Source organism: Cygnus atratus, chromosome 4 (assembly GCF_013377495.2).
Source record: "Cygnus atratus isolate AKBS03 ecotype Queensland, Australia chromosome 4, CAtr_DNAZoo_HiC_assembly, whole genome shotgun sequence".
NCBI classification, from domain to species: Eukaryota; Metazoa; Chordata; class Aves; order Anseriformes; family Anatidae; genus Cygnus; species Cygnus atratus.
Window position 1 is genome coordinate 11,065,720 of NC_066365.1, and position 27,387 is coordinate 11,093,106.

The window sequence follows — 27,387 nt, forward strand, 5'->3', positions numbered from 1 at the left end:
GTACCTAGGTTTCAGGTCTAATATATAATTCACTGTTGGTTTTTGTTTGTTTGTTTTTGTTTGTTTGTTTGTTTTTTGTGGCGGTGTGATGAGTATCTAGCTGGGCAGCCAAACTCCACCACAACTGCTCTCCTACTCCCCCTCCTCAAAAGAAGGCGGGAGGGGGGGAGAAGAAAGTATGTTGGAAAGAAAAATAAAAGGCTCACAGACTGAGATAATGATAATTTAATTAAAGGGGAAAGGAAGAGGGAAAAAACAAGTAAAGGCCGCGCAGAAGCAGGGAGAGAAAAAAATATATATTCTCTACTTCCTATCAATAAGCAGTGTTCAGCCACGTCCTGAGAAGCAGGGCCTTGATATGCATAGCAGTTGTTTGGAAGGACAGGTGTCTTCATAATGAGAGCTCTCCCTCCTCTCCCCCTCTCCCACCCTTTATTGCTGAGTGTGACATCATATGGCATGGAACATCACTTTGGTCAGGTTAGATCAGCTGCCCTGGTGATGTCCCCTCTCCACTTCTTGCCCATTCCCAGCCTGCTGGGTCTTGGCAGGGGGGGCTGGGGGGGCGTTTGGAGGGTGCTGAGCCAGCACTGCTCAGCAATAGGCAAAATACTGGTATGATAGCAATGCTGTTCTAGCGACAAGTGCAGAGTACAGCACTGTAAGGGCTGCTTCAGGGAAACTTAACTCCATCCCAGCCAGACCCAGTACAGGCAGGGGTAAGTGTGTGTTTCATTTTCTTACAGTAATAGGTGTGCAAGATAGTACTTCATAGAAATAAACTGACAATTTCAAAGCTAAACTTGCTTATACCCAGAGAAGCTGAGAACAAAGCATGAATTGTAAGGATCAATAATGACCTCATATTATCCATTTTCATACTTTTAATTACCTTCTACAATTTAAAAACGCATGGACCCCAACTTCATGTTGTGATTACTGTTATGTTTTCTTTTCATTCTCCAAGGACTCAGTTGTTAAGGAACAACCATCCTGTCTGATATCGCAAGACAAGTGTTACTACACATGCTCTGGCTATGATTCTCATCTAACGCAAGATATCAAATTACACTCTATTTAAGTTAATAGATTTTCTTTGGAAGACTACCATCCCACTTTTGAAGATGCCATCATATGTTATAACACAGCAATAAAAATAGTCACTGAAAAATACTGAAATATCTCAAATGAGCAGAGCATTTCAAAATTATGTTCTTTCTAAAAAGCAGCTGCTGACTAAAAACATTGTGCAAGAATGAAAGAACTATTTAAATAAAAGGAATTGCTCTATTAAGCCTGTTAAAAAGTCAATTTCTCAGAGTACAAATGCCCATTCTCTCTGTATACCTCATTACCAAAAGCCTTGGAAAAAAAAAAAAAAAAGATAGGCTAATGAGCAAAAGAAACAGCTTAGCCTCAGGCCAAGTTCTGCTTTTGGAAATGCAGATGTAACCCCTTGTGAAACAGAAAGGAGGTGTATATGCATATCCACAAGAATGAATCCGGCCTGATGTTTACACTGTATTTGTAAAAAATCATGTTATTTGAATAACTCACTGTTTAGACACATCTGGCATTATTGTCCGTTCTTTTTTGCTTGTATCCACTGTCGTCTCTACAGGGGTAAGTACTACAGCAGCACATGAGACTATTGACTGGTATGAGTCTTCCCGGCAAACTGCAAAGATAAAAATTTCAGTGTTAATCTCAGTGTATATTTTAAATGTTTAAAGAAATATATATATATATATATATATATATAATCAAGTCATATTGTGATAAAGAAAAATGCAAATGATTCTCCAAACTTCAATGTGGTCATCTGAAAACTTCATTGTTTCCTGAACTGTTTGCTTGACACTTTTATTTGCCATGGGTTGATATGTCCATCATCATTCTAAGTTTCACCTAGCACAAGATATGATGTCACTCTGCTCTATCTCATTGGCTGGCCGAGTCCTTAAAAGGACCAGTATATCCTAGCATCATATGTTGCACTTATTTTCTTCACAAATCAAAAACCAGAGTGGAAATTAAGGAGGATTTTCAAATAAACCTCCCACCTTTAAAAATTTTAGACTTTGTAATAAACTATTTTTGAGAAACTCTGGTGATTTTTTGTCTTCAACCATTACATCCCACACTTTAATCCAAAAAGGCCAAATCCAAATGGTCTAGGAGTAATATATGATATTTTGATTCATGTGTTTTTCCATTAATACAAATTGTTTATGCATTATTGTGCTGGTTGATATGACTCATGATATTTAGAGCTAGAAGAATGATTATGTATTTCAGCTGAACATCTGGCTCAATTAGCACTGATGAATGAATACCAGAAGTACCTGACCTCCAAATAGATAGCTGTATTTGTTAAGTTATACATATTCTAAAATCTCAATTGCAAGTGTCACTAGTAATTTAGCACTTTGGCAGTCACCATTCATTGCTACTTGTTTTGAAGGTATACAGTTTCAGCACAGCTAAGGTATACCTTTATGAGCCCAAACCACACACTTATATATTTATGGTACTGTTATATGTCATATGTAAGTTAGAGGAAACATGGTGATTCATCTTTTAAGAAGAAAGTCACATGGTATTCTATATGTTTAACATACGGAATTATTTTATAGGGTTTCCATGTGCACATACACAGCCAATAACATACATGGTCACAAATTCTCAAGGATTCAAAGCCAGAAAGAACCTATATTACAACTACATACATTTGTGTAAGGTTGTGATAGCTGGGGATATTGACTGGTGACATCAATGGACAACCTGTTTCTGATGACATGCTAACCTTCTGTCCTCCACAATCATATTCTTCCTCAGACAACATACCTTTTGCAAAACTTATACTTACAGGAAAAGTAAAACTGGAGTAAAACTTCATTTACATTGCCTTGACTGGATGCCAATCCAGAACAACTAATCACGGCATTTTACCCTGAGTTTTACTCAAATTACATTCAGCATGAATTCAGTGTGCATCGAGATATACTGCATGCCCAAAACGTACCCTGGAGCAGTACCTGGTGCTTTAAGGCAGGTAGGGATGAGATTTTTAAGAACAGAGCAGACCATGTTTGGATATTTGCACAAAGGTCTGAAATGTCCCAAGGGCTTCTAGTTTTCAGAGCAATTCTGAGCCATTTAGCAAACAGCACAAATATCCTGAGTATGGTCTGATTCCAGGAAGAAAATCTTTTTGTGGAGTGCATGTAATTATATTTAATACATTTTATGCTCTCCAGGACTGTTTATGCCTATATTATTAATGTGCATGTTGCCCATAGGTAGACGCATTAGATGACCAGTCATGAAACACTACCTTCTCTGTTTTGGAACCAGTGTTACTAACAACATAGTTGTTATCACAAACATCCATCTCCTAAACACGGTCATACCCACAGACAACTTGCTCTACTGCCTACAGATACGCAAGTGGAATATACATTACAGGTTCCTACATACAAAATGAAGGAGGGAAATAATGTAAAATACACTGAACTAGAGAGACAAAATAAGAAGAAAACCATTTTCTTATCATTTTTTATCCTACTATGTTGATACTATCTACCAAGTGATTTTTATCGTACTATGTTGCCTCACTCCAGTTGCAGGGAATGATGAGGGGAGAAAAATAAAGAGACAACAGGTCAATTACCTGGCTCTGAGCCTGTGGTGGTTTTACTCAGGTGGGCAGCCGAGTTCAACCACGGCTGCTCTCTCACTCCCTCTCCTCAAAGAGGAATGGGGAGAAAATACGATGCAAAGGGTTGAGATAAGGATGGGGAGATCATTCAACAATTATTGTGACAGGCAAAACAGACTCAGAGTAGAGAGATAGTAAGATTTATTGTCTATTACTAACAAGCTAGAGAAACAAAGGAAAGAAACCAAAAACACCTCCTCCCCCCCGAGCGGCGCGGGGGGGGGATGGGGGTTGTGGTCAGTCTACAGTGCTTTGTCTCCACTACTCCTTCACGGTCACTCTCTGCCCCTGTTCCGTGGGGTCCCTCCCATGGGATGCAGTCCTTCCCGATCTGAGCCTCTGGGGGCTTCCCACAAGCAGCAGCTCTTCAAGAACTGCTCCAGATATGGGTCCGTAACACAGGGTCCATCCCTCAGGAGCAAACTGCTCCAACCTGGGTCCCCCATGGGCAGCAGCTCCTGCCAGGTCACCTGCTCCTGCGTGGTCTCCTCTGAACAGGCTACAGGTCTGGCCCAGAAGCTGCTCTGGCAGGGGTCTTCCACAGTCCGCAGCCTCTGTCGGTGCAGGTCCACCTGCTCCACCGTGGTCTCCACGGGCTGCAGTGTGGAACCCATGGGCTGCATGGGGGGTACCCGTGGTACGCCATGGGCTGCAGGGGGACAGCCTGCTTCACCATGGTCCTCACCACAGGCCACAGGGGACTTCTGCTCTGGCACCTGGAGCACCTCCTGCCCTCCTTCTTCACTGACCTTGGCGCCTGCAAGGCTGTTTCTCACTCCTCTCTCTCTCCCAGCTGCTGTTGTGCAGCATTTTTTCCCCTTTCTTAAATCTGCTCTTACAGAGGTGCAAACAACATCCCTTATTGGCTCGGCTCTGGTCAGCAGTGGGGCCCTTACCAAACATGGGGCAGCTTCTAGATCCTTCTCACGGAAGCCACCCCTATGGCCCCCTGCTACCAAAACCTTGCCACGTAAACCCACTACAGACCCTCATGTCACTGGCAGAAATTTGGATTTTTTAATTGTGGGTCATTTTAATATGACACTAGGCCTGCTGGTAACGCACAGGCTTCACCTGTCTCAAAAGGCCTTTAAACTATAAAAGGCCTTTAAACTAGAAAAAGACATAAAAGGTCTTTAAGACCTAAAAGGTCTTTAAACTAGATTTGAAGGTGGAAAGGGATAAAACCAGGCTTGCTAGCGATAAGCCTGGGCGCAGTATGCCAGTGGTTGTGGAATGCTGGGCTAGCAAAGTCCCTCAGCCTGACATCTCAGTAGAGATAGGGGATGGAGAGCTAGGCAACAGCAAAGGCACAAGGGATATTGAGGGGCTAGAAAACACATAAGTGCCTGAGGCAGGTCACAAAGGAATTAGGGCTTCTCCTCCAAAAAAGGTGACAGGATTGCTAGCCCAACTGAAGTGCATCTACACTAATGCATGCAGCATGGGCAATGAACAGGAGGAGCTGAAAGCCACTGCACAGCAGGAGGGCTAAGACATAGTTGCCATCACAGAAATGTGGTGGGATGACTCACGTGACTGGAGTGCTGCAATGGATGTCTACAAACTCTTCAGAAGGGATAGGCTAGGAAGGAGAGGTGGTGGGGTAGTTCTGTATGTTAAGGAGTGTTTTGATTGTCTAGAGCTTAATACTGGTGACAATGTGTTTGAGCGTTTATAGAAAAGAAACAGGGGGAAGGCCAACAAGGCAGATGTCACGGTGAGACTCGTATTGAGAAACCAACCAGGATGAAGAGGAAGATGAAATATTCTATATCCAAGCTGGTGAAGGGTCTAGAGAACTCCTCATATGAGGAGAAGTTGAGGGAACTGAGGTTATTTAGCCTAGAGAAAAGGAGACTCAGGGGAGACCTTATCATTACATTCTCTACAACTGCATCAAAGGAGGTTGTAGCAAGGTGGGTGTCAGTCTCTTCTCCCAGGCAACAAGTGACAGGAGAAGAGGGAATGGCCTCAAGTAGCACCAGGGGAGATTTAGGTTAGATATTAGGAAACACTTCTTCACTGAAAGGGTTGTGAGGCATTGGAACAGGCTGTCCAGGGAAGTAGTTGAGTCACCATCCCTGGAGGTATTTAAAAGATGTGTAGATGTGGTCTTAGGGACATGGTTTAGTGGTAGATTTGGCAGCGCTAGGTTAATGTTTGGATTTGATGCTCTTAGAGGTCTTTTCCAACATAAATGATTCTGTACAACCAGCAGGCAATGTATTAGCAAGGTGCAATTTGGTAGGCACCAAGTAGTGTACAAAGTAGTATCTTCTACTTACAATCAGTGACTAAATATGTTCAAATAAGGACATTTAACTCTAGTTTTTAAATCTATTTAACTCTTGATTTATAGTCGAGGAAATGTAAAAACATAGCTTTGTCAAAGGGTGGTATTGAAATTCAGGACCTGCATTTTAACCTGAAATGCTGGTAAAAAGGGGGAGTAAAGGATGAAGCAAATGTAATTATTTTTCTTTAGAAGAAGAGTTGTGATACCACTTAACTATATAGTCATTAATTTAGAACTTGCAAAAGGCCTAGTGACTATGAAAGCATCACAGAGTAGGATCATCCACTGCCCATCAAAGCAGTTAACAAAGAAAGATAAAACAGAAAAACAGAAGTAGAAAAGATGACACCATTAGTCTCCTACCCTTTATAGAAATTTCATGAATGAATAAAATTCTGAAATTGCTTTTGTTTAGTAATTAATGCTACATAGGGATTGTATAATCCCCTAATTCACAGTTTAAGAAAAACCCAGGTCATCTGGTGATCCATGTTCATGGAATTAATTATCTTCCCATTCTAAACAGATATATACTTTGGTATAGCTTTTGAAAACCACTGTGATTCCTCTCTTTTATCTCAAGACTCTGTGCACACAGTTATAAGTCATTATGGGACTAGTATAATTAACTAAAATGTCATGAAATAGTGACAGTATATAATTTTTATCTACTGGAGTGCATTCTCTTATTATCTGTTCATAATGTTCATTAAAATAATGACAATGTGCTTGAATGCAGACTAACTCATTTTTAACACTGATAGGGATGGGCACAGTTTTACTTAAGGAAACCATTTCCATGTGTCACTTCAAACTTCTCTTAAGTGTAGCTTCTTTCCTACCAGTTCATTTTTGTATGTACTGATGGGCTACAGTATCCCCAAAAAGGCAATTAGCGATTTCTACATATTCTCTCTTCATTAATCTGAGTCTCTTAGATTCCCCAAATACTACAAACTTCAGAATATCAACCCAATACACTAAGGGATTACCCTTTCTCATCATAAATACTCTCAAGCGTCCAACTGGTATTTCAACAACCAGACAGAGCTTTACAAATTTAGCCATGCCCCATAAATTGTTAAGAAAAACAGAGAAAAGTAAAATTTTTAATTATCAGAGTCAGTATTTTAAACTAACAATGTAAACAGCTGCCCCAGTCTAATACATTATTCCTGAAGTGAGTGTGAAAGTTAATTCTCTTCCTCTAGCACTGCAGCTAATGGACAAAAAAGAAAATGGGTACTTTTAACGTGGGAATGGTATATTTGTGTAGCTGGTTACTGCATCTTTTAATTTTTATTTTCTAATCATTACTTTTTCATCATTTTCAATAGTATTGATGATACTTAAATTTCACTGTTTTTTACTGAGGATTTTTCCAGGTAATTTTAATTGTATTCTTGGGTATTGAGTAGGAAGTTTCCAGAATTCCTGCTTATAGTCATTCATCTTGTTCTCCTGTTTTCCCTAACTCTTTGCTGTATAAAACCAAGCAGTTTTCTTCAGTCTGTGAATAAAAACTATGCCCTTTGCCTATAGTATGTAGTAAGTGGTGAGACATGCTTAATCAAATCACAAATATTAAAGTGATAATACAAGTGCCTCTGCATTTATAAAACATTCCCAAAGCACTTTATGTTCTATGTGCATGTTCTGTGTACTCTATAGGATATCTGTCAGCGTTGAGCACTTTACTTTTCAGTTACTACAAAAGATACTTAAGTGGTAATAAAAATGGCCTCCTGAGGCTGAACTACTGCTACATTTGTATATATCACCCTAAAATCAAAGCCCAGCTTCCTTGTTCACACTGGGCAATAGTTTGCTCCACAGATGATGGAAAGAAAAAAATTATACAATGTGCATACATCTGCCAGGAAGAGACTGGAAAATTTAAGTTACCATTTATTTATAATTGACAATGGCTTCATTGGAGAAAAGTTGGCGATGCATTCATTACCTCTAGCTTGACCAGCTTATTATGAAACCTCAATTTTACTTTACTCAATTTTCAGGGGAGGAAAAATAACTACTGTTTTGTTTGCAAACAATTTCTACAATAAAGTAGCAACCTCAGATTCACAGAATCAAAAAATGGTTGAGGTTGGAAGGGACCTCTGGCAGTCATCTGACCTTCTCTAGGCTGAACAATCCCATTCCTCTCATAGGAGAAATATTCCAATCTCTTCATCATCTTAGTAGACATTTACTAGGCTCTGTTTAGTATTTCCATGTCTCTCTTGTGCTGAGGAGCCCAGAACTGGTCCCAGCACTCCAGGTGTGGCCTCACCAGTGCTAAGTAGAGGGGAAGGATCACCTCCCTTGACCTGCTGGCAACACTCCTCCTAGTGCAGTCCAGAATACCATTGGCCTTCTTTGCCACAAGGGGACATTGCTGGCTCTTGGTCAAATTGGTGTCCACCAGGACCTCCAGGGCCTTCTCTGAAAAGACACCTTCCAGCTGATCGGCCTCTAGCATGCACTGGTGCCTTCTTTTTTTTTTCATAACTCCCCAGGGTTGATCCTTCCCAGGTGCACGATTCTGCACTTCCCCTTATTGAACTTCGTAAGATTCTTCTCAGCCCGTTTCTCCAGCCTGTCCAGGTCCCTCTGGATGGCAGCAAGACCCTCTGGCTTATCACCACTCTCTCCCAGTTGCATGTCATCTGCACATTTGTTGAAGGTACATGCTGCCCCATCACCCAGCACATTAATGAAGATGTTAAACAGGACTAGACCCAGTTTTGACCCCCCCGGTACCCTGCTAGATACTGGCCTCCAACGAGACTTTCTGACACTGATCACCACCCTCTGGGACTGGCCAGTTCTCAGTCCACCTCACTGTCTGCTCATCCAGCCCATACATCAACAGCTTTCCTCTACGAGAGAGCATTAAAAACCTTACTGAAGTCAAGGTACACAATTTCCACTACTCCAATAAAGAAAAATTCTCCACATATCTGCTGCATTTTTACAATGGCACATAAACTTTAATTATATATTTTATGCAGAGGTTCATTATCACATTTTTGGCTGCATACCTCTGAAACTGGAAAAAATGGTACAAGAAATCAGCATGAAGACAATCAGATAACTTCATTCTATCTGGAGCAATTCCTTTAACTTTAATAAACTAATATTAAGTAACTCAGAATGCGTTATACAGTGAACATCTGCTGAAAAAAAATAGGTAATTCACATGCAAGTGAGATGGTATTTTCTAGTACCACTGCATCTCCTTTATTCACAATTCAACTATTACAAGAACCAGACAATAATTATAGTGAAATAATACAATTGGGGAACATCTTTACTATGTAGTATCTTTAACTAACAAATTTCCCTTAAAGAAAGAAAAGGTACATGCTGACTGTAAGTCTTATAAGACAACTCTACAGAAAAAGAAAAAAAAATGGTTTAGCTTCATATAATACTGTTATAAGAAATCAGTACTGCTTTCAACAGTTACATAATTCCTCCCTGGATTCTTCCATTTATACTTCAACAACGCACTCTGTTTTCTTCCATTGCCAAATGTTTTTAAAGTCCCTCTTCTATTAATCACTAGGAGTGTTTGCTTGGACTGATCCTAGCTGGTTTAAGCAGTTCCAGAACATCATTTACTATCAATATTTTATTTTTTCATCTGGAGAAGAAAACCAAACTTTTTTTCCTTGATTGTTTCTTTCAAGAACAATGAGAATGACTATTTTAAAGCAGTTTTCCTCTACTTTTCTTCTACTTTTGACCAACCAGTGAAAAAAAATTAATTCCCCAAAAGTAGCCTTCAACAGCTACTAAATATAATATATATCTCTTGAGAATAAAAACATATTAAGGTCTAGGGGTTTCATTTCCAGCAACTATTCAAACACTAATTAATTGTCCTTTTTTTTTTTTTTTTTCCTAAAGAGAGTAGAGAGAAAATCTGGCTATTAATACTGACTATGAAAAATAAGTCTCCCTTCTCCCTTGACACAAGATATAAGAGAATGTTTGATGAAATTAACAGTAAGTACTACCTGTTTAGAGAAGACAGAAGGGAAATGTTTATATGCAGTGTGCAATGAAGCATAAGGCATTCATGATGCAGGACTTTAAAAAACCTCTAAAGTATTTCTGGATTTAAGAGCAAGACACTTATTCTGACAATTCAAGTATTTACACTTGCAACTATAAAGTTTAGAATAATCATCTGTCATCATTCAAGAGACAGAGCAGGTCTGGAAACAACTCCTATTTTATAGAAAGAAAACGTCTGCTTTGGTAAAACACTAAGCAACCTGCCAGGAGCAGGTACATACAAGGCGGTACATACATTCCCCTGAAATGTAAATTACAGATTCCAGTGTAAGAGACAGGGGACTGAAACATAGTGGAGCAACATCTGTATCCAAAGTATCTGACTGCACATTCCTTTTAACCACCAAAAGCCAGAAAATATGTTCTAATTACTATAGAGCACCAACTCCCAGTGCAGGCATTTGCATTTTGGCATACTGTTTCTTTAGCTTAGCTTTGCCATGATGAGGCTCAGGAAATGAGCTGAGGTGCTCTGAACAAAGGGTAAGGAAGAGCTGCAAGACCCCACCCATGTGTAGGTTCTTCAGATAGAGCAAATATGGGAGGACAAAGAATCACAATATACTTCTTCCAGGTTTTGCTAAAAACTGAACAAAAACAAACAAACAAACAAGCCAACAGCCAAATAAAAAGGAAATAGAGTTGCTACTATAAATTTCCTCAGCAACTTCGTCCACTCGTATTCTCAATCCATTCAGTGGGCTCAGAGAAAGAACCACTATTCAGGCCTGTTTCTTTGCCATCTCCAAACATCACCTGCATTAAGCATTTCAACAAAACCATGCATATGATTTCATTTTCATACCACCCATATGTTTCTTACCCTCAGAAACACAACAAAATATTTTAATTCTTTAGTTTTTAACCTTTAAGCTTTTAACCTTTAAGGTTTTCAGTCTACTTAAAGCAACACAAAAGGTCAAGGTACTTTGTGTGAAAGCCATTTTTGCCCCAAAGCCTCATATATATATAAAAAACAAAAATTAAAATAATAATAATAATAATAATAATAATAAAAGCCTAATTTTGCTGCTTCTTGATTCTGGAATTGATGATGGCATTTGAGAAATGAAACTAAATGGATCTCTATTCTGTTATTAGTTCAACACTTATTCTAGTGCCTCTTGTCCCTTAGAAACAGCTGCATTTCAAAATATTGGCCAGATGAATACTTAAGAGAATGAGACTGTATGTTCACAGTCCCCAATGGGCTTACTGTAATAATTCTGCAATAAAACCACAGGCCCAATTCTTAAACACAGCGCAGTCACAATAAGAAATTTTGCAATAGAGACAATTACAGGGCCATTATAGGCAAATGAATTACAATCTACCAGGTTCGTATGTTTCCTTGCTCTTTTGTGGTATTCACAAAGGCTGCATACACCTCTCTGCTTTGTGCTATCTATACTGGCACCCAGTTGTGAAGGTTACATAGCACAGCATTAAGGGACTCTTAAGGGACTAAGGCACAGGGAATTCTTCTAATACACTACAGCAGTGCTCTAGTGATTATCTGCACCCTTGCATTTGTAACCTAAGTTTGTTTATTGTTACGAGCCACTGTAGTAATAGGGTAATAGCCATATATGATATTTGTGCCTTCTGACTCATTCTCTGTGCATAAGAAATTAAACTATAAGAAGCAGCTAATACTGCTTCTGTTGATGCTAATGCTTAGAATGCTTCTTTTACTGTCAATACTTTGTGGATGGCCATGCCCATGGTCACCTAAGGACCTTGCTGAAATGGTAAGTGATGGAAACAGTGACTGATATAATAATCACCTACATAACGATGACACTGATGGCCAACTTCCCATATATTCCCTGTTAAGCACATTGCATTGACAGAATGATGTAGTCTGGTCTCTCTTTTAAGAAGGAAAGTGCAGCACCTTCACTCCTATTCAGTCTTCTCAAGCATCCTCCTTGAGCTTACAATGACTTGCAGACTTGCTTAACCAGAGGGGTTCTGTCTGTATTTACTAAATCCTCCTGGATGTTATGAATTTGTTCCATTACTTCTGCACTTGCACAATTTTTACCAACCACAACGTCCTGTACAGTTCCAAAGCTGAACTATAGGTTACATGAAGAAACATTTCTAAAAGTCCATTTTAAACTTGCCACCAACGAGCTACCTTTGACTTCCTCAGTGTTAGTATTGGAGAAGACAATGCATAGTTCCTCCCTTCACTTTCCACTCATGATTTCAAACACTTCTTTTGGATGCTTTGCTAGTCCTCTCTTTTACAGGCTGCAGAATCCGAGTCTGCTCCCATATAAAATCTGTTCTATATGCCTGACCACCTTGTTACCCTCTCTGCAAACAACACTCTTTGTGGCAAACCCTGCCATGATGGATCACTGTAGCAGCACTGGGAGAAACCATAATGGTATTCACAGCAAATAAAGTAGACTAGTTTTTCAACTGTGGCTACTCCATACCTAAAACATTTAAAGTAGACCTATTTATGCTTGAGGCTGCTTCTAAAACATTTCTTTATTCAAAGTGAACTACTTAAAGCTAATATTGTTCCACACATCCTACACAGGAATTGAAAAAACAATCTTCAAAGTATAAAATAAAAGCATATTCTATTTTCAGTAGGTTGTTATTGCTTCTCAGTATCAAAAAGCAGTGTTTTAGTGCAACATTAGGAGGTTTAAAACAGCAACCAATTTTCATTAGCTTTTGGCAACACATTATCAGTCAGAATGATGTCACATGCTTATATTTTTAGCACTGCAGTATGTGACTTTTTGTGACATAGACATGAATAAAAAGCATGTGTATAAGTGAGCAAAAGGTTGCGATGAAACACTAATGATCTGAGCCCCAACAATAATGTCTAATTCTGCCAAATTGCAGGAAGTTTCATAATTGAAAGGTATGAATATACATTCGAAAAAAAAAGTAGGGGCTTAGTCATTCAGTCTAGGAGGTACGGTAATAATCAAGATGTGGTCCAAATAAGTGCATTGGTTTATTTACAGAGAGACTTTGAAGATAACTGGTTAAATACTTTTTCTGTAGAGAACAGTAAAACCTTTGTAAAATGTATATCTATAGGTAGATATATGTTCATTTTAACACTATGCATTTAAGAGGCTATTATGCTAAACTTAGAAAAAATACAGGAATGCAAGTTAGTGGGAACTTGAATAAATGAGAATACAACAATAACTAAAAACTGTAATTTCCTAAAAGCTATCTTACTGAGTCATTCTAAATAATATATATATATATATATATGTGGTAATAGTTGGCAATGAATCACTTTTCCTGATAATAATAATATCAAAGATTAAAGAAATGAACCCAGGATCTAACATGCTGGAGTTACCAAACATAATGAATATGTGCCTGCCCACTGTGCTGCTCTAAGTGACTACGGACAGGTTTATGGGGCAAAAAATATTCACCCAGACCTCCTCTGATGGTAGAACATTCATGGTGCTTGGCCTATAAGCAAGTCTGAACAAAAATATACATTTACATGGCATCAGAAAGAGCAAAATATTAGCTCTGAGATCTGTTTTTACAGCTGAGCAAAGACTATGAAGGGATGAAAATAATTTCATGTCTCCTGTCCTGATAGGACTCACATATACTGCCTGACAACCTCTAAAATGCAAAACGTCCATCTATTTCAAAATACTAACTCAAAGAATTCAAACAACATGACCTGGGATCCAACATGCTCTTCTGGCCCCACCAGCAGGTCTGATGAGGACTGCTGGCTATGATGGGTCAGTGAGCAGGACTGGTAACTGCAGCACAAGGTCTAAAATGATCCTTTCACTAGAAACTTTCATAGATTAGGCCCTCTGGAAGTATAGGATGCAATGGATTTAATCTGGGATCCCACCTACCATTGAGTTTCTGCAGCTTAACAGTCACTTCATGCCAACTGAGCCCAATACATGCCTCTGAGAGCACACACAGCCTGTGGCAAAGATAGGACAAAGCATCACATCTGACATCTCAGCCAAGGGGCTTAAGTTAATGGGCTTTACCTTGCAGCTATCAGTGGCTGTAAATTCAGCTGGCTCATCAGCTGGGGCAACAGATGAAGCTGCAGGAACTCCATGAATAAGTTGAACCTGCAGATTCTATATGACGCAGAGTGCCCTCAGCCTCCTTGGTCCTGACTTTATGGTAAACATTGTGACTGCAAAGGAGAAGACTGCCTGCAAGAGTCAACCAGTGGCTATCACTGGGAAATAAGACAGAAAAACACCACAGTCGTGGATGACACAAGAAAAATGGATAGCCAAAGCATCTGCTTTTCCAGAAGGAATGCAAAAGATACTATCGAAAGTGCCAATTTTATATGGAAGCATAAAGCCACCCTCTGGTAATTGTCATAAAGTACTAGAAACTGGGAAACCCTTGCCTCTTTTTTTCAAAGAACACAGAGAAAGCCCTAACAGTGATTTTACCAGCCATAAGTACCAGCTGCTTCCATTTTCAGATTTAAAAAAAAAAAAAAAGATGGTTTCACTTCAGTTTTGTGATCACTTTTGGGTTTGAGTTTTTATGTAAGCTGTGTGATGCTTTCAAGAAAAGAAGAAGAGAAGCAGGAGCAGCTGGTATCTTGAAAGGAGGAATATAAAAAGACCTGCAGGGCTTTTCTGTAGGCACAATAGAAGCCCCTGAAGGAACGACTACTCTAACAACAATATCCTTGACTGTCACTTACCACAAGTAAAACTGTCAAAACTCCACAGTAAGCATTTTTAGGAGCATAGTCTCTTGGCTTCACCTATCATTCTTGGTCTTACTGAAATAAAGACTGACAAGGCAAGCAAGATTAATTTACTTTTGTTTGTATGGAAGGGCTGTTGTCACAAGAAATTAAACAATTAATACACAAATAAACCTCTACAAGCCCAATTTCCCAAGATAAATTATTAAATAAAGCCACAATGTCAGCTCTACTTGCAGTTTCTAAGAACAAAAGCTCACCAGGAAAATGATGTGAGATACTTTTGTTTTGCAAGACTGCAAGGCTGTTTGGCTTTCTGTTATAACCGTATCAGTACCTGCTAGCAGAAATGTAGGTATAACTGCCAGTAGAGCTGTACATCTTCCGAGTCGCAAAATGACAGCCCTTGTCAACCTCTGTGACAAGCAACCCAGTGAGCAGTCCCCACAGCAGCACATTTGTCATAGCTACACCAAACTTATTCATTCTTTCACAGGAGCCACCCCTATGCTATGTATCAGAAATTTACATCAGACATTGAAACAAGTGGAGGATCCATAACAAAAATGCCCTCGCTTTTCTCACAGTATATATCTTCCATATTTCTTATAAAGTGCAAACAACATATTTCACACTTTTCCCCTCTCTAAGGTGGATAGTTTTGTTGTTTTTTTTGTTTGTTTCTTTTGTGTTTTTTTTTTTTTTTACTCTTGAGGATGTGAAGTTTCATAAGGATGGATCCTTGCTTAGTTAATAACTCCAACATTTGCCCATTTCCCTTGAGAAACTTCAAGATTACTATGTTCCTAACTGGTATTGAGTTTTTGTTTTTCTTAGGTAAAAGTGTCAAAATTGTTTCAAATCATTTTTGGGGTATTATTTAATAAATCTAACAACAACATACATCTGTAGTGGTTGCAGACCTTTCCTGAGCTAAGGTGCAGCCTAGTCTTGGCACTCGTACAGGACCATACGTAAAATCCAAGTCAACTTGTAAAGTCCAGTCCATTTACACAGCTTGCATATTTTGCTGTGCTTGGTGCTTCACATAAATTTACTAGATTTCAAGGCCAAATGAAACTATTATGGTCATCTGATCTGGCATGTGGCACAAGCAGATGCTTTGGTTCTTCCAAAAGTGCAGTGTTATAGCCCTGATGTGAAACTTTGAACAGCAGAGCTCAGTGCTGTGCCAGGTTTTCAAGTGATTTGCTGAGTTCTTCCAATTAACAGTCAAAATAACAGCATATTTTTTCCAATTGATTTTCAGAAGTACAGAATGCTAGCCAAACATCAGTGAAGGAGATAAAGCATATGCCAAGTAAAATATATGCATCCATTTGAAAAGCAATAAAACAATTGATTATTCCACTAACTTTTGCACTTCCTCGAAAAATCTTAAATATTAAAAGAAAAAAAGAAAAAAAAGCAACCCTAACACTTGAAGTCTAAGCAAGTTTTGAGGGCAATATATTTCACTTTAAATACAAGTAAATTGAAATATGAATAGATTACTACTATGCTATTATACTATAACTACTATACTAAAAAGGGTCAGGCTCAAAATAACAAACAGGACAGGCAGATCTTGAAAAGACATTAAATGAGAGGATTCTGACAAACCATGTTTGAATAGAGCCAAATGCAGGATTATAACCCTAGAAACAAAGAATGCAGATTATCACTACACCACCGAAGTAGAGTTTTGGATCACAGCAAAACAGCAATGTGTTGCCTCCGCAAAAATGCCCAGCTCAAACTTGGTTCTACAAAAGTGGCACTGAGGTCAGGCTCAACTTGGTTACCATCTCACCTTCTCATCCTGTGTGGCAAAAAATCCCAAGCAAATTGAAAACCTCCCTGAATAAGCCAAGAAGGTGTAACATAAACATAAATCCAGTGGATGTCTTTCTTTAGATAAGTTTAAAATTAAGACAAATACCTTTCTGAAATATGTGTGTTACGTATGTATTTCAAGGTTCATTACAAGTACAACTATGCAAAGTACAATCACTTCGCTATTTAGGAGACCAAACATGATGAACTGAGCCTTTATTTAACTACAAAAGTCATAGAAGTTGGTTGCTCAAGGTCACACGGCAAGCATGTGACAGAGCTGCTTCAGATAGCCTGAACTGTAAACCACTGTTTTTAATTATTTGAGCAGTGAAATAATTTTAGAATGTTCAGAGGTATCTTGGAGGCTGTTTTCCATAAGAAAATTATCAAAATCATTTTTCCTCTTCCTGCCATTTTCAGATCTGATACAGAATTTTACATTGAAGCCCCATAGAGCTTGCTGGCATCATAAAAGAACCATGTATTAGAAAATAAAAAATAAAGATCCATGTTTTTAATTTCTTTAAAATACATTTTCCTCTGCATGGGTCGTAACTGCTCAGCATGTTATCTGTACTCTGGTCTGTTATCTGACCATTAGCTTGGCACTGACATGTAATGCAACTGAAATACTTCAGAGCAGGCTACCACAGGACAACGAAGCACCATGCAGATAAACTGGTATTGGAAGCAGAATAGCCAGAACTCAGTGTTCTTCACCCAGGCTTGCCTTAGATATGCTCTACTATCTTGTTAAACATCAGAAAATTCAGCAATAGGGAGTAATTCAAAATTCCTAATGAGTTCTCTTCTTTTGTGTTAAACATGAAGTTCATCACATACTCACCGTTGCAAACCTACAAAACCAATGCAAGACCCAAACCCATACCTTTGCAAATTAATCAGTCTTTTCAGATTGTACTAGTCATAGCAACTTCAAAGCTAAGACTGAATAAATAAACCACTTTCCTCCTATTGGCAAGCAACAATTTTGAGACTTGATAATAAGGCAATATACTTTTGTATATTATCTCTCTACCTTGATTAAGAACCTTTCCTCTGGTTTTGACTCTAAAAAGGAAAGAGTGCCATTTAGTGGCCAGGTAGATTTACTGCACCTTTTAAACAGCACATACTGTGCACTGGTAATTATATTAGTGAGAGAATTACAAATGCTAAGAAGTAATACCGTTATTAATATTGTTGTTATTACTTGATGAAATATTGTAAATGTGTTTGGAAGGGAAGGATGATGTTTTATTTAAAGCATGACTTGGAACGTGCACTTAATCTTTTTGTGCCTTGGCTGCCCTGATAAGGAAGAACTCTATGTGCTTTCTCCTACACTCCAAACGATAATCTAGGCTATAAATTTTATGAATACAAAAGAGGATGCTGGGAAATTCTGTAGGTGCTGGCAGGAAGATAACTTGAAAATCTGTTTCAGAGAATAAGTCATTATGTTATAAAACAGCATAAGATGCACAGGAAATAGGAGTAAAACACATTACTGATCTCCACAGGATAACTCCATCTGTAAATAAAAAGTAAATGTCCAAATTCACCTGGAGTTTTTTTTTGATTCATCAAGCTCAGGATTTCTGAACCCAAGGTGAACTAGTTAAATAGAAGCAAAAAGATGAAAGCTCAATTCTCAAATTGCACCATTTGTCAAAGCAGATGAAGAGCGTTCATGAATATGGAAGACTGGTTGTGCATCTGTGAACGCAGCAGAATCTGGCCTAATGACTATTTAAATAGTGAGAACACATTCACAGCCTTACGTTCCATCTTCCCCTGGGAAATCTTTGATCTTTACTTCAGATGTCATGCCAGAGGCATCCACGGAACTAGTCAAGTACAACAGATCCTTTCAAAAATTAGCATATAGTGCAAATGGACTGGATTTCTAGATGTATCTGAAAATGAAGATGAACCACTTTTCTTCTAATCTACAGTGATTTTGGAGACATCTTTTACCTGTAAACAAATACCAGAGAATCTGGTTTTATATAAAATCATCTATACCCACCAGTGTCCACCACTTACGTCCAAGAGACACTGGTCTCCTTTTCTATATATTTATGTAGGTTGTCACTAAAGGATGGCACAGACAAACACCACACATACATTCATACACAAACATCCAGGTTCTGCAAAAATTGCAACCTACACTGCAAAGCCGGATAAATTAGCTTCCAAGCTGCTAAAATGTAGTAGGCGTAATGGCACTGTTCCATTCTCATCCAAATGTCAATAGCCTTCACCTCCACAACCTAATTTAAAATACTAGCATTCATTGGAAGAAGTCCCACCAACTTCGAGTGTACTCTAGACACCGGGGCGCCAAGGTTATCCTCATCTTCAAGGTGAGAGTGACTAATGTGATCTACAATATGCTTGTTTTTTTTAATGTATTTACTTGCACTTTGTTGTGCATGACCACCAACCCTAGAACCTCCTTCTGACTAGTTCTTAGAGCTGCTGTGTATAAGAAGGTAATTTACTTCACTCTCTAGTGAACAATTATACTCTTAGCTGATTGGAATTTAAGAGCAGGCCTAAGATTAATACTTGACATTTGTTGAAAGCCCTCCAATTTAGAAACAAGAATTAATTGGAAGTTACCCAATATTTTAAATATCACATGTATTAATGAAAATATAATTTCACTTCTGAAAAAAATCTTAGATATGAATTTTATGAAATGCATTTAATCTACAGTTACTATAGTATTCAAAATATAATGATACAATAATTGAAGGAAACATACTTAATACATCATTCTCCTTAAAAGCACCTCTCATAACTGTCTTACATAATTAACTTGTTGTTTCATCAGTGGCATTTGAACCTGCTAACTGCTTTATGCACTCAATAGCATGAAAAAGCAGGAAAATCAGCTATCTAAAGTAATGTTATTGCATATGAAAGAATAACTCCTCCATTTCAGTTGAAATATCTTTCCAGAGCTCTGCAGTAAATAAAAATAAAACAACACTACTCAGATGTGAGATGACATGCATAAAAAGTGTTAAAGTTGCTATGCTCAGGCCATCAGCACCATTTTGGAGTTAAAAAGCAGGCAGTGCATATTCTAATAAACAAAACTTTCTCACAATATGCTTTTAGTTTTTCTTTTAGTTTTCTTTAATATGATCAGTTTCTCTTTACTAAGGCACTACAGCTTTGGTTTTAGATATACTATCTAATACAACAATATAAAGCATAAAATACTGTTATGCTTTCCCTGGGATTCCCCCAGCTGCAATCCCCTGGGATTAAACACTTGACCAAGGTTTCATTTGAACACCACTCCCTGTTTGCCTTTGTGTAACTGTAAAAGAAACATGGACAGCAACGATTACATAGAGAACTGCTATCCACAGATGAAAAATGCTATAAAAGACCAATATATTAAAATTTGATATTGATACTACTTCTGAATTCTGGACATCTATTTTGATTTTTAGATCTACTAATGGGTTTGTTACTCAAATGTGTTTTTAATATGAAGCAATATATTAAACATTTTACTACCTGTCAATGTGGAGCCAGCGGAGAGACTGTTCAATTTAACTACCAAATGATTCCCAGAGCTGTACTGTCAGTATTAATGATGTCGGGCCACAAACATGAAAGAAAGGAATGATTACTTACTTTACAGAACCGTGATTCCTTGTGATAGAGTAGGAAGCACAGATTGCACAGTAAGGTATGGTTCACTGCAGCTTCAGATTGGATATACATAGTCCTCCATGCTTCCCAAGCAAGGTCAAAAATGGCAGAAGGACCAGCAATCCTCCTCAGTCCTTGAAATTCAAAGATGTAACAAGTAGCTGAAGACTGACAACTATGTTTGAGAGTCAGGACAATTGTGGGATCAAGGCTGACCATGAAAATCTCAAAGACATACAATAGCTGTGGGGTACACAAAACCCTCCTTCCTTAGATAACTATTTTAGCTATTCTACTTACTAAAAAAATCAGCTGACAAGAGGTATCTTTTCAGGATGGTAGGAGTCAATATTTCTGGGTGCATCAGTCATAAATAACAGTCCTCAGCTTGGTGTCTGACCTAGCATCTAAAACCAAAGGTGTGGGTAGTTTGAAGCAATTCTGCGGGTCACAATTATGTAGCTCTTTGCATTTTTCTGATGTTGGCATAGTCCTGAAGGAGGAGTCAGAGGAAACACTTTATATTCTCCCTTCAAGAACATGTTGAGAGTAAGAGGAAAGCAAGTAATCCAGAAGAAAGCTGTGAGATATGATAGAGTCTCCACTTCAGTACACTCCGTGCAAAAATGGCGTAAAGTTTAAACCATCCAGCTATGCCTTTAAAAGACAAGGAAACACATTGAAAAGGTGTATACAAATTGCATCTAATGTAAAACTTTACATGAAATCCAGGATACAGCTACTGTGCTCAGCTGCTGTTCTTAATAGAAGTTTTCCACAACTCACAGAGGAACACGAAGATGTGGAGCTTGCTGTGGAAGCTAGCAGGGATGAGGTCCCTGTGCTGATGTACAGAGAGCTGTAAAATCAGTTACCCCACATATTAGTTCTGTTCCATCCTTCTTTGTTATGGAATATCCAACTTAAAGAAGTCAGGAATATAAAGAGAATGAAGAAGTATTTCTAAATAAACTAATAAAAAGCTATTTGAAGTTCAGCTCACAGAAATGTATTAGGCAATTGCCAGGTTCCACACTGTTGATGTAAGGCTCAGAAAACAAGGGAGGTAATGACCATTTTGTTTTTTATAGCATCTCACAGGACAATGAAAAGTCACAAGAAATGTCTGGGGGCTAAGACACTGCTACTGATAACAATCTGGTCACGTGCATTTGCACCGACATGCAGATATATCTCCAGTGGCACATTCCTGAAACACAGCAAACTACAACCATCTTTTATGGTAACATACAAACACTGATACTTACACAATGTCTCCCAAATGAGTAAATGGGGGAAATGATGAACTGATTTAAGAGAGATTTTCAAAGAGCGAGAGGTCCTTTGATTGGCTCCATAGTAAATGTTGTCTCAGCAAACAAGCCTCAAGAACCTAATGGGTTAGTGCTGTCTTCCAGTCGCTAGCTTCTTTGAAATCTCAGCAGGAATGGTGTTTTGATTGCTAGAGCTACTGAAAACAAGGGCAGAAAATCCTCTTGATGCACTGTCCAATCTTCTAGTGAATATAAGGCACCAAAATAAACGCTTTGTTTTCATAAGTGCCATACCAAACAAGTATCACTTTCATCTTCAGAAACTGAATGTTCTTTCTTTTAGAAAAGTAGTTCATTTATTCATTTACAGAGATTTGCTAGTGTTAGTTTGGACTCACGCTAAGAAACAGAGAAAAGTCTACAGCCAGGATTTCAATGCTACCAAATATATTTCTGAAGGCTGAACTGCTGTTGCCAGACTTAACCCAGCAGAAATCCCAGAAAACAACGAGGACTGAAAGGGCAGCAGGACCTACCACGTGCTGTAGTAATGTTCAGTTGGATGTGCAGTGCCTGGGCTCTGGGATGGAAGAAGCCTCCACATGGCTAACACCCAGTCCTGCTGGCAGGTGAGACGGGTGAACACAGTGCTCACTAGGAGGTAAAGCAGGGGTGGGTGTAGGAATAAATCCAGCTCCCAGCCTATCCCTAGCCCCATGAGCCAGCTGCCAGAGCCATGGTGACATGGGCTACAGGAAATTTCTCTGCACAGTTGAGCAAAGGCAAATAAGGGGTCAGCTATTATTTTAAGTTTACAGTACTTCCTGAGGCACCTCTGGAAGAAATACAAGTGCTGAGCTGCTTTCTTACATGTAGCTTCAAGTGAAGTCTCAGTCTGGCTCCTGTTTGTTTTCACAGGCTTATCTGTGACTGTGAGTGAAGTTGGAAAATATATGACTTCAGTGTATCAATGAAACTGGAAGGCAAGGGCAAAATACGAAAATCTGCATTTTAAAACTCTCAGCACTTTTAGGCTAAATTATTTTTGACTATTTGAAGTTGGCCCAGTTTGGTTGAGACGCCTGACAGCAGAGCCCTGTGTCTTGACTAAGGTCTGTGTGTTGACATAGCATGAATGACAACAGTAAACAGAATTTTATGCTTATCAGAACTACCTTTTTGTTGCTAATGATGGATGCGAAGCAAAAATTTACCAAGCTGCTAGAAAAGCATATGGGAGATGTTTATCTATTTAATAATGTTTAATTTAGTAATACTTAATAATAGTTATGATGTTTAAACACCTGTAAGTTTATAGAAGTTTTACCTAAAGAAAAAAAAAATGAATATGAAAGCTTTTTCTAAAATAAGAACATCTGGAAATTGTACATGCAGTCTACACCCATGCATGCATATCATGACTAGAAGGCTAATATTGGGCACTCCTGTTAACAGTGTATTATAGATGCTACCCCACACCTTAGAGTAATAAATATGCTGAACAGAAAACTAAGAGCCCAGTTAACCTCTTCTTAATAACAAATGGCTAAGGAGAAACAAGTACATGAGAAATCTCACAACTGTGAAGGAGCTTGTTGGGAAAAGGCTCTAATTCATATCTTGTACGTTATTTAGAATACTTAACAAAAAGAAAGTAATTTATTCCATAAATCATGTGATTCCTTCTTTCCCATACATAATCAGCTCTATAGCTAAATGAACTCGCAACCTTCAAAACACCAGATACTTTGGGCAGTGGTCTCCTTTTAGACTGTATTTCTGTATACCAAAGCAGGCAACATCTTATTCCCTTTCAAAACAGATTTCCCCAAATTGCAGTGCTGCACTTCTTTTTTTGTTCCTCTCTCTACAAAACAGAAGGACCTATTCCCCTCCCAGACATGGGAAGTCTTGATTTTTAGGAAAGTATGACTGCCTTTTTCAAACAAACTTTCTAATCTCTCACTGAGCAAACAAAGTCAAGGGCTGAAATCAGTTTAGATGGAATCTCTTAGAAATGTTTCTACAAAGAAAATAAAAGTACTTCCTACATTACAAGCTCAGTTTGCAGGTAAACTATTACCATGCTGTTAAACAGGTATTTCACAGTTTTGATTATGGAGCTCCATTCCCTTGAGAAGCATTTTCACAGTTTAGTTACTTTGTTATAGTATGAGAACATTGAAGTCCCATGCAGTGGAAGTCACCCTTGAATATAATTTGCAGGAATGAACTGTCATGTGTGTGAATTAGTAATGTTATTAAGACAGGAGTATTTAAACAAAAGTATTCAACTTCACAAATTTTGCAGAGCAAAATTTACATTTGCACAGCCCTAACTTTGCATTTTAAATAACCAAGAAATCAATGAAGAAGTAAGCAGTCCACTTGAGTGGCTTACGCTGTGTATTAAGGTGCACATTCAAGTGGGCAGCTATTTCAGAAAGCTCCATATCCCATTCAAATCAAGTGCAAAAGCTTAGTAATAGTAATGCAGCAAAGAGCGCACAGAACATACATACGCTGCATTTTATACACTGAATAAAAATACACTAGCAAATACACATTTCTGTGGAGAGCTGTGGTCTACTTTTCTATCTGAACATGAAGAACAGTTTGTAAAACCACAAAAAAAAAAAAGCTGTTTACTTTCCTTGTGCCTTTAAAATCAATTTCATATTCAGTTAATTGATAAACCAGCTCTCAGGGCCCATAGCTAATCAGCACAGTTACTGCTAATGTCAAAAAGAATTTTGACTCACTAAGAAGAAAAACATGCTCCCACCTTAAATTTTAATTCTTTTTCTAATCTTCTAAATGTCTTACAGGCTTCAGATATGTACCACTGCCTCTTTGATACAGCATGCACATACTACGGAGACCTCAGGTTATAACAAAAATCCCACAGGTTCTAGAAAAGGCATAAACAGGGCCACGATCCTGAAATATAACAGGAATGATTACAGAGTTATACTTCATAGAAGAATTTGCTATTTAAGAATCTGATTATTCTTTATTAATTAGTTGCCAGATAGAGAGAGATTATCATTCAATTTCCCAGTTACTTGTTTTGATTATTTTTTTTTTAGCAATATGACCAAATCTATTGTTGCTCTAAATGCAATACTCTTTTTCATTTCTGTTTTCAGTGGCATAGATTTTTAGGTGTACTGATAAACATTCATATTAAAAAGCACAGCCTATATAGATATAATGACCTTGTTACCACGTTACTAATTACTGATGAAATTAATAGTATATAAAATTTTAAAATAATTATATAATAAGCTGGAAAAGATTAAACTTGCTGACTTACAAGGAAATAAACCCAAGCAGAACTGTGCTGCCTGTAACACAGAAACACAGGTCAGGTACAAAAACAATTCAACATGCCAACTGCATGACTTGGATGCTGGCCTCAGAGTACATATGAACAACAATTTTCATGGAGGGTCTGGAGAGAAAGGTAGTCATAAGAGTACAGAAGTATAGGATACAGTTTCTCTACATTTTGTAATATATCATCATACAATTGAACAATAAAAGCTTTTCCCTAACACTTGAGAATGCAATCAGAGTACAGAAAATTATATGAGGGATGAATTTGGCATTCTGTGCTGTTATCTTAATGTTTTCAAGTAAATAAAATATTGAACATATGCCTTACTATAAAGGAAAAAAAAGATCTGGATAAGTTCTGCAAGATCTTTTCTACAAAAAGAGTTTCTCCTCTCTATTGCTAAGGTCTCCCAGGTAAAAACAGGAGAATGGATAAGAATGGAAATTGTCCTAATCCAGACAAGAAACTATCCTTTTCATTATAATATCTACATACAAGAATTTCCTATACTTCGAAATCAATTTTTATGAAATAAATAATCATCTCTACTGTATTATAGTGTGTCATCCTTATCATCCCACGTGCAGGTAGACTACAGTCATAGGTAAAGTAAAAAATAAAATAATTAAGAATTCCCAACTTTTACCAAAGCATGCTGCTACAGTATTTTTTCCTTGTGGCCTTAATTCACAGATTCCTTTCAAGCCCTTTATAGCCACTGAATCACTGCTTTCCTTTTTATCTATATATTTCCAAGCAATCCTTGTAGTTGAAAATCTGTATTTGCACTATCATAAAAAATATTCCTTGATTAAGAACTGTTTTCAAACACTTTTTTAAGCTCTAAGCCTTTTTAAAAATACTTAAGCAAATGAGATATCACAGCTAAAGTGAAAGTATATATTGAAAGTATATTTTGAATGAACATAGTCTCTTTCTGACAAAATTTGTGCATCTGACAAAATTTGAGTGCAGATGAAGATGCTAGTCATAACAGAAAATGGATGGATTCCTAAATCCATCACTGTTGAAATCAGAACAAAGCCCAGAGTCCAAAAAGAGAGACTGCATCTCACTGAAAGTCAAAAGGAAAACCCTGAAATAACTATGTGATTTTATAAAATAAGACAGGTCAATTAGATCTTGCAGTACTAACCACAACAGTATCTTTAAAAACCTGGATGGAGACCCTCAGCTGAGGAACACTGGAATAACTCAAAATGAGCACTAATGTCTTACATACAAGTGTTGCACAACATGGCTGTTTAATTGATCCTCTTGGTAGCTTGGGAACAAAAGTGGTATAAAACATCCATGTACTGGAAGCAGAAATAGCCTATCTAGCTAAAGCAGAGATGTACAATAATACATTACAACATACAATACAATAATCTCTGTGCAAGGTCAACATTTCTTCACAGATATATGAAATTGGAGAAGGAGAGGTCACCCTTTCTTTGGGTGATTCTCTTACTACTATACGTGTTTGGGGAGTAAATGCTAATTTTAATTTTAAGTAACAACTTCTGAAGCCACCATTTATTACCCAGCTCTGCAACGAAAAGCTATCACCTTAAAATGCTATAGCATCAATTATGCATATAAATCACTACACAAAGGACACACAGTTAATTTTTAATCATTAATTAATTGTTTGCTGTTTTCATTGCAAAGACTCAGGGCTTAATTAAGTACCACAGGAATAGTCTTTCATGTTTTCTGACAGCCAATGTCATAGATGTAAGTGTTCAGAGACTTTTTTCTCCTCCTCCCAATTAGGCTTACATCCTCTACAGCCACCATGCCAATACAAGGCACTTAACAAAGTGTATGAAGAACCACCACACTGAGCAACACATGACAGAAAAAGCTACCTGCAGCTGACCACTCACCACGAGAGCTCTTCCCTTAAAAACTCTGAGTACTCACTCAAAACATTACTCACCTTTGTAACACTGTGCTGTAGCTATATTCCTAATTTTCTATCTTTTACAGTTAAAATATATTGAATTTGGAGATCTGGGCACTGCCAGAAGCTCGCTGCACTGCACCATTCAGGTAATGTATTAAAAGAAAAAAAAAAAAAGTAAAAAAAGTTACAACTTCTCTTACAAAAGAGTACATGATAAAACTATGCAAATCAGCTATACATGAAAGACAACTCCAACAACGGAAGTGGTAATTAATTTAAAATAAAACAATGAGGCACTGTGAAACTAAGGTGAGATTGTCCCTGTACGACATCGGTTATCTGCCAACCATTTCCAAGCCAATATACTTAACCTGGTACAATTTGTCATACAAGCAGGATGATAAAGTCTCAAATAAAACTTTTCTGTTTAACTAAAAATTTCATACAGGCAGTTAACAAATACAACTCTCTTGCTCTGGATCATCTGGAAGGAATCTTATGTCCCTGTTTTGCTTTTCCACACT

The 27,387-nt window shown here is 37.9% G+C and overlaps 1 protein-coding gene across 4 annotated transcripts in view; it reads right to left on the minus strand.

Moving 5' to 3' along the window:
- The window catches only part of CCSER1 (coiled-coil serine rich protein 1), a 675,103-nt gene that overhangs the window by 493,228 nt on the left and 154,488 nt on the right, over window positions 1–27,387 (minus strand). For all 4 annotated transcript variants that reach the window (XM_035541340.2, XM_035541349.2, XM_035541356.2 and 1 more), the window contains exon 5: window positions 1,558–1,678. In XM_035541340.2, the coding sequence (XP_035397233.1) occupies window positions 1,558–1,678 (121 nt within the window). The remainder of the gene's footprint in view (window positions 1–1,557; window positions 1,679–27,387) is intronic.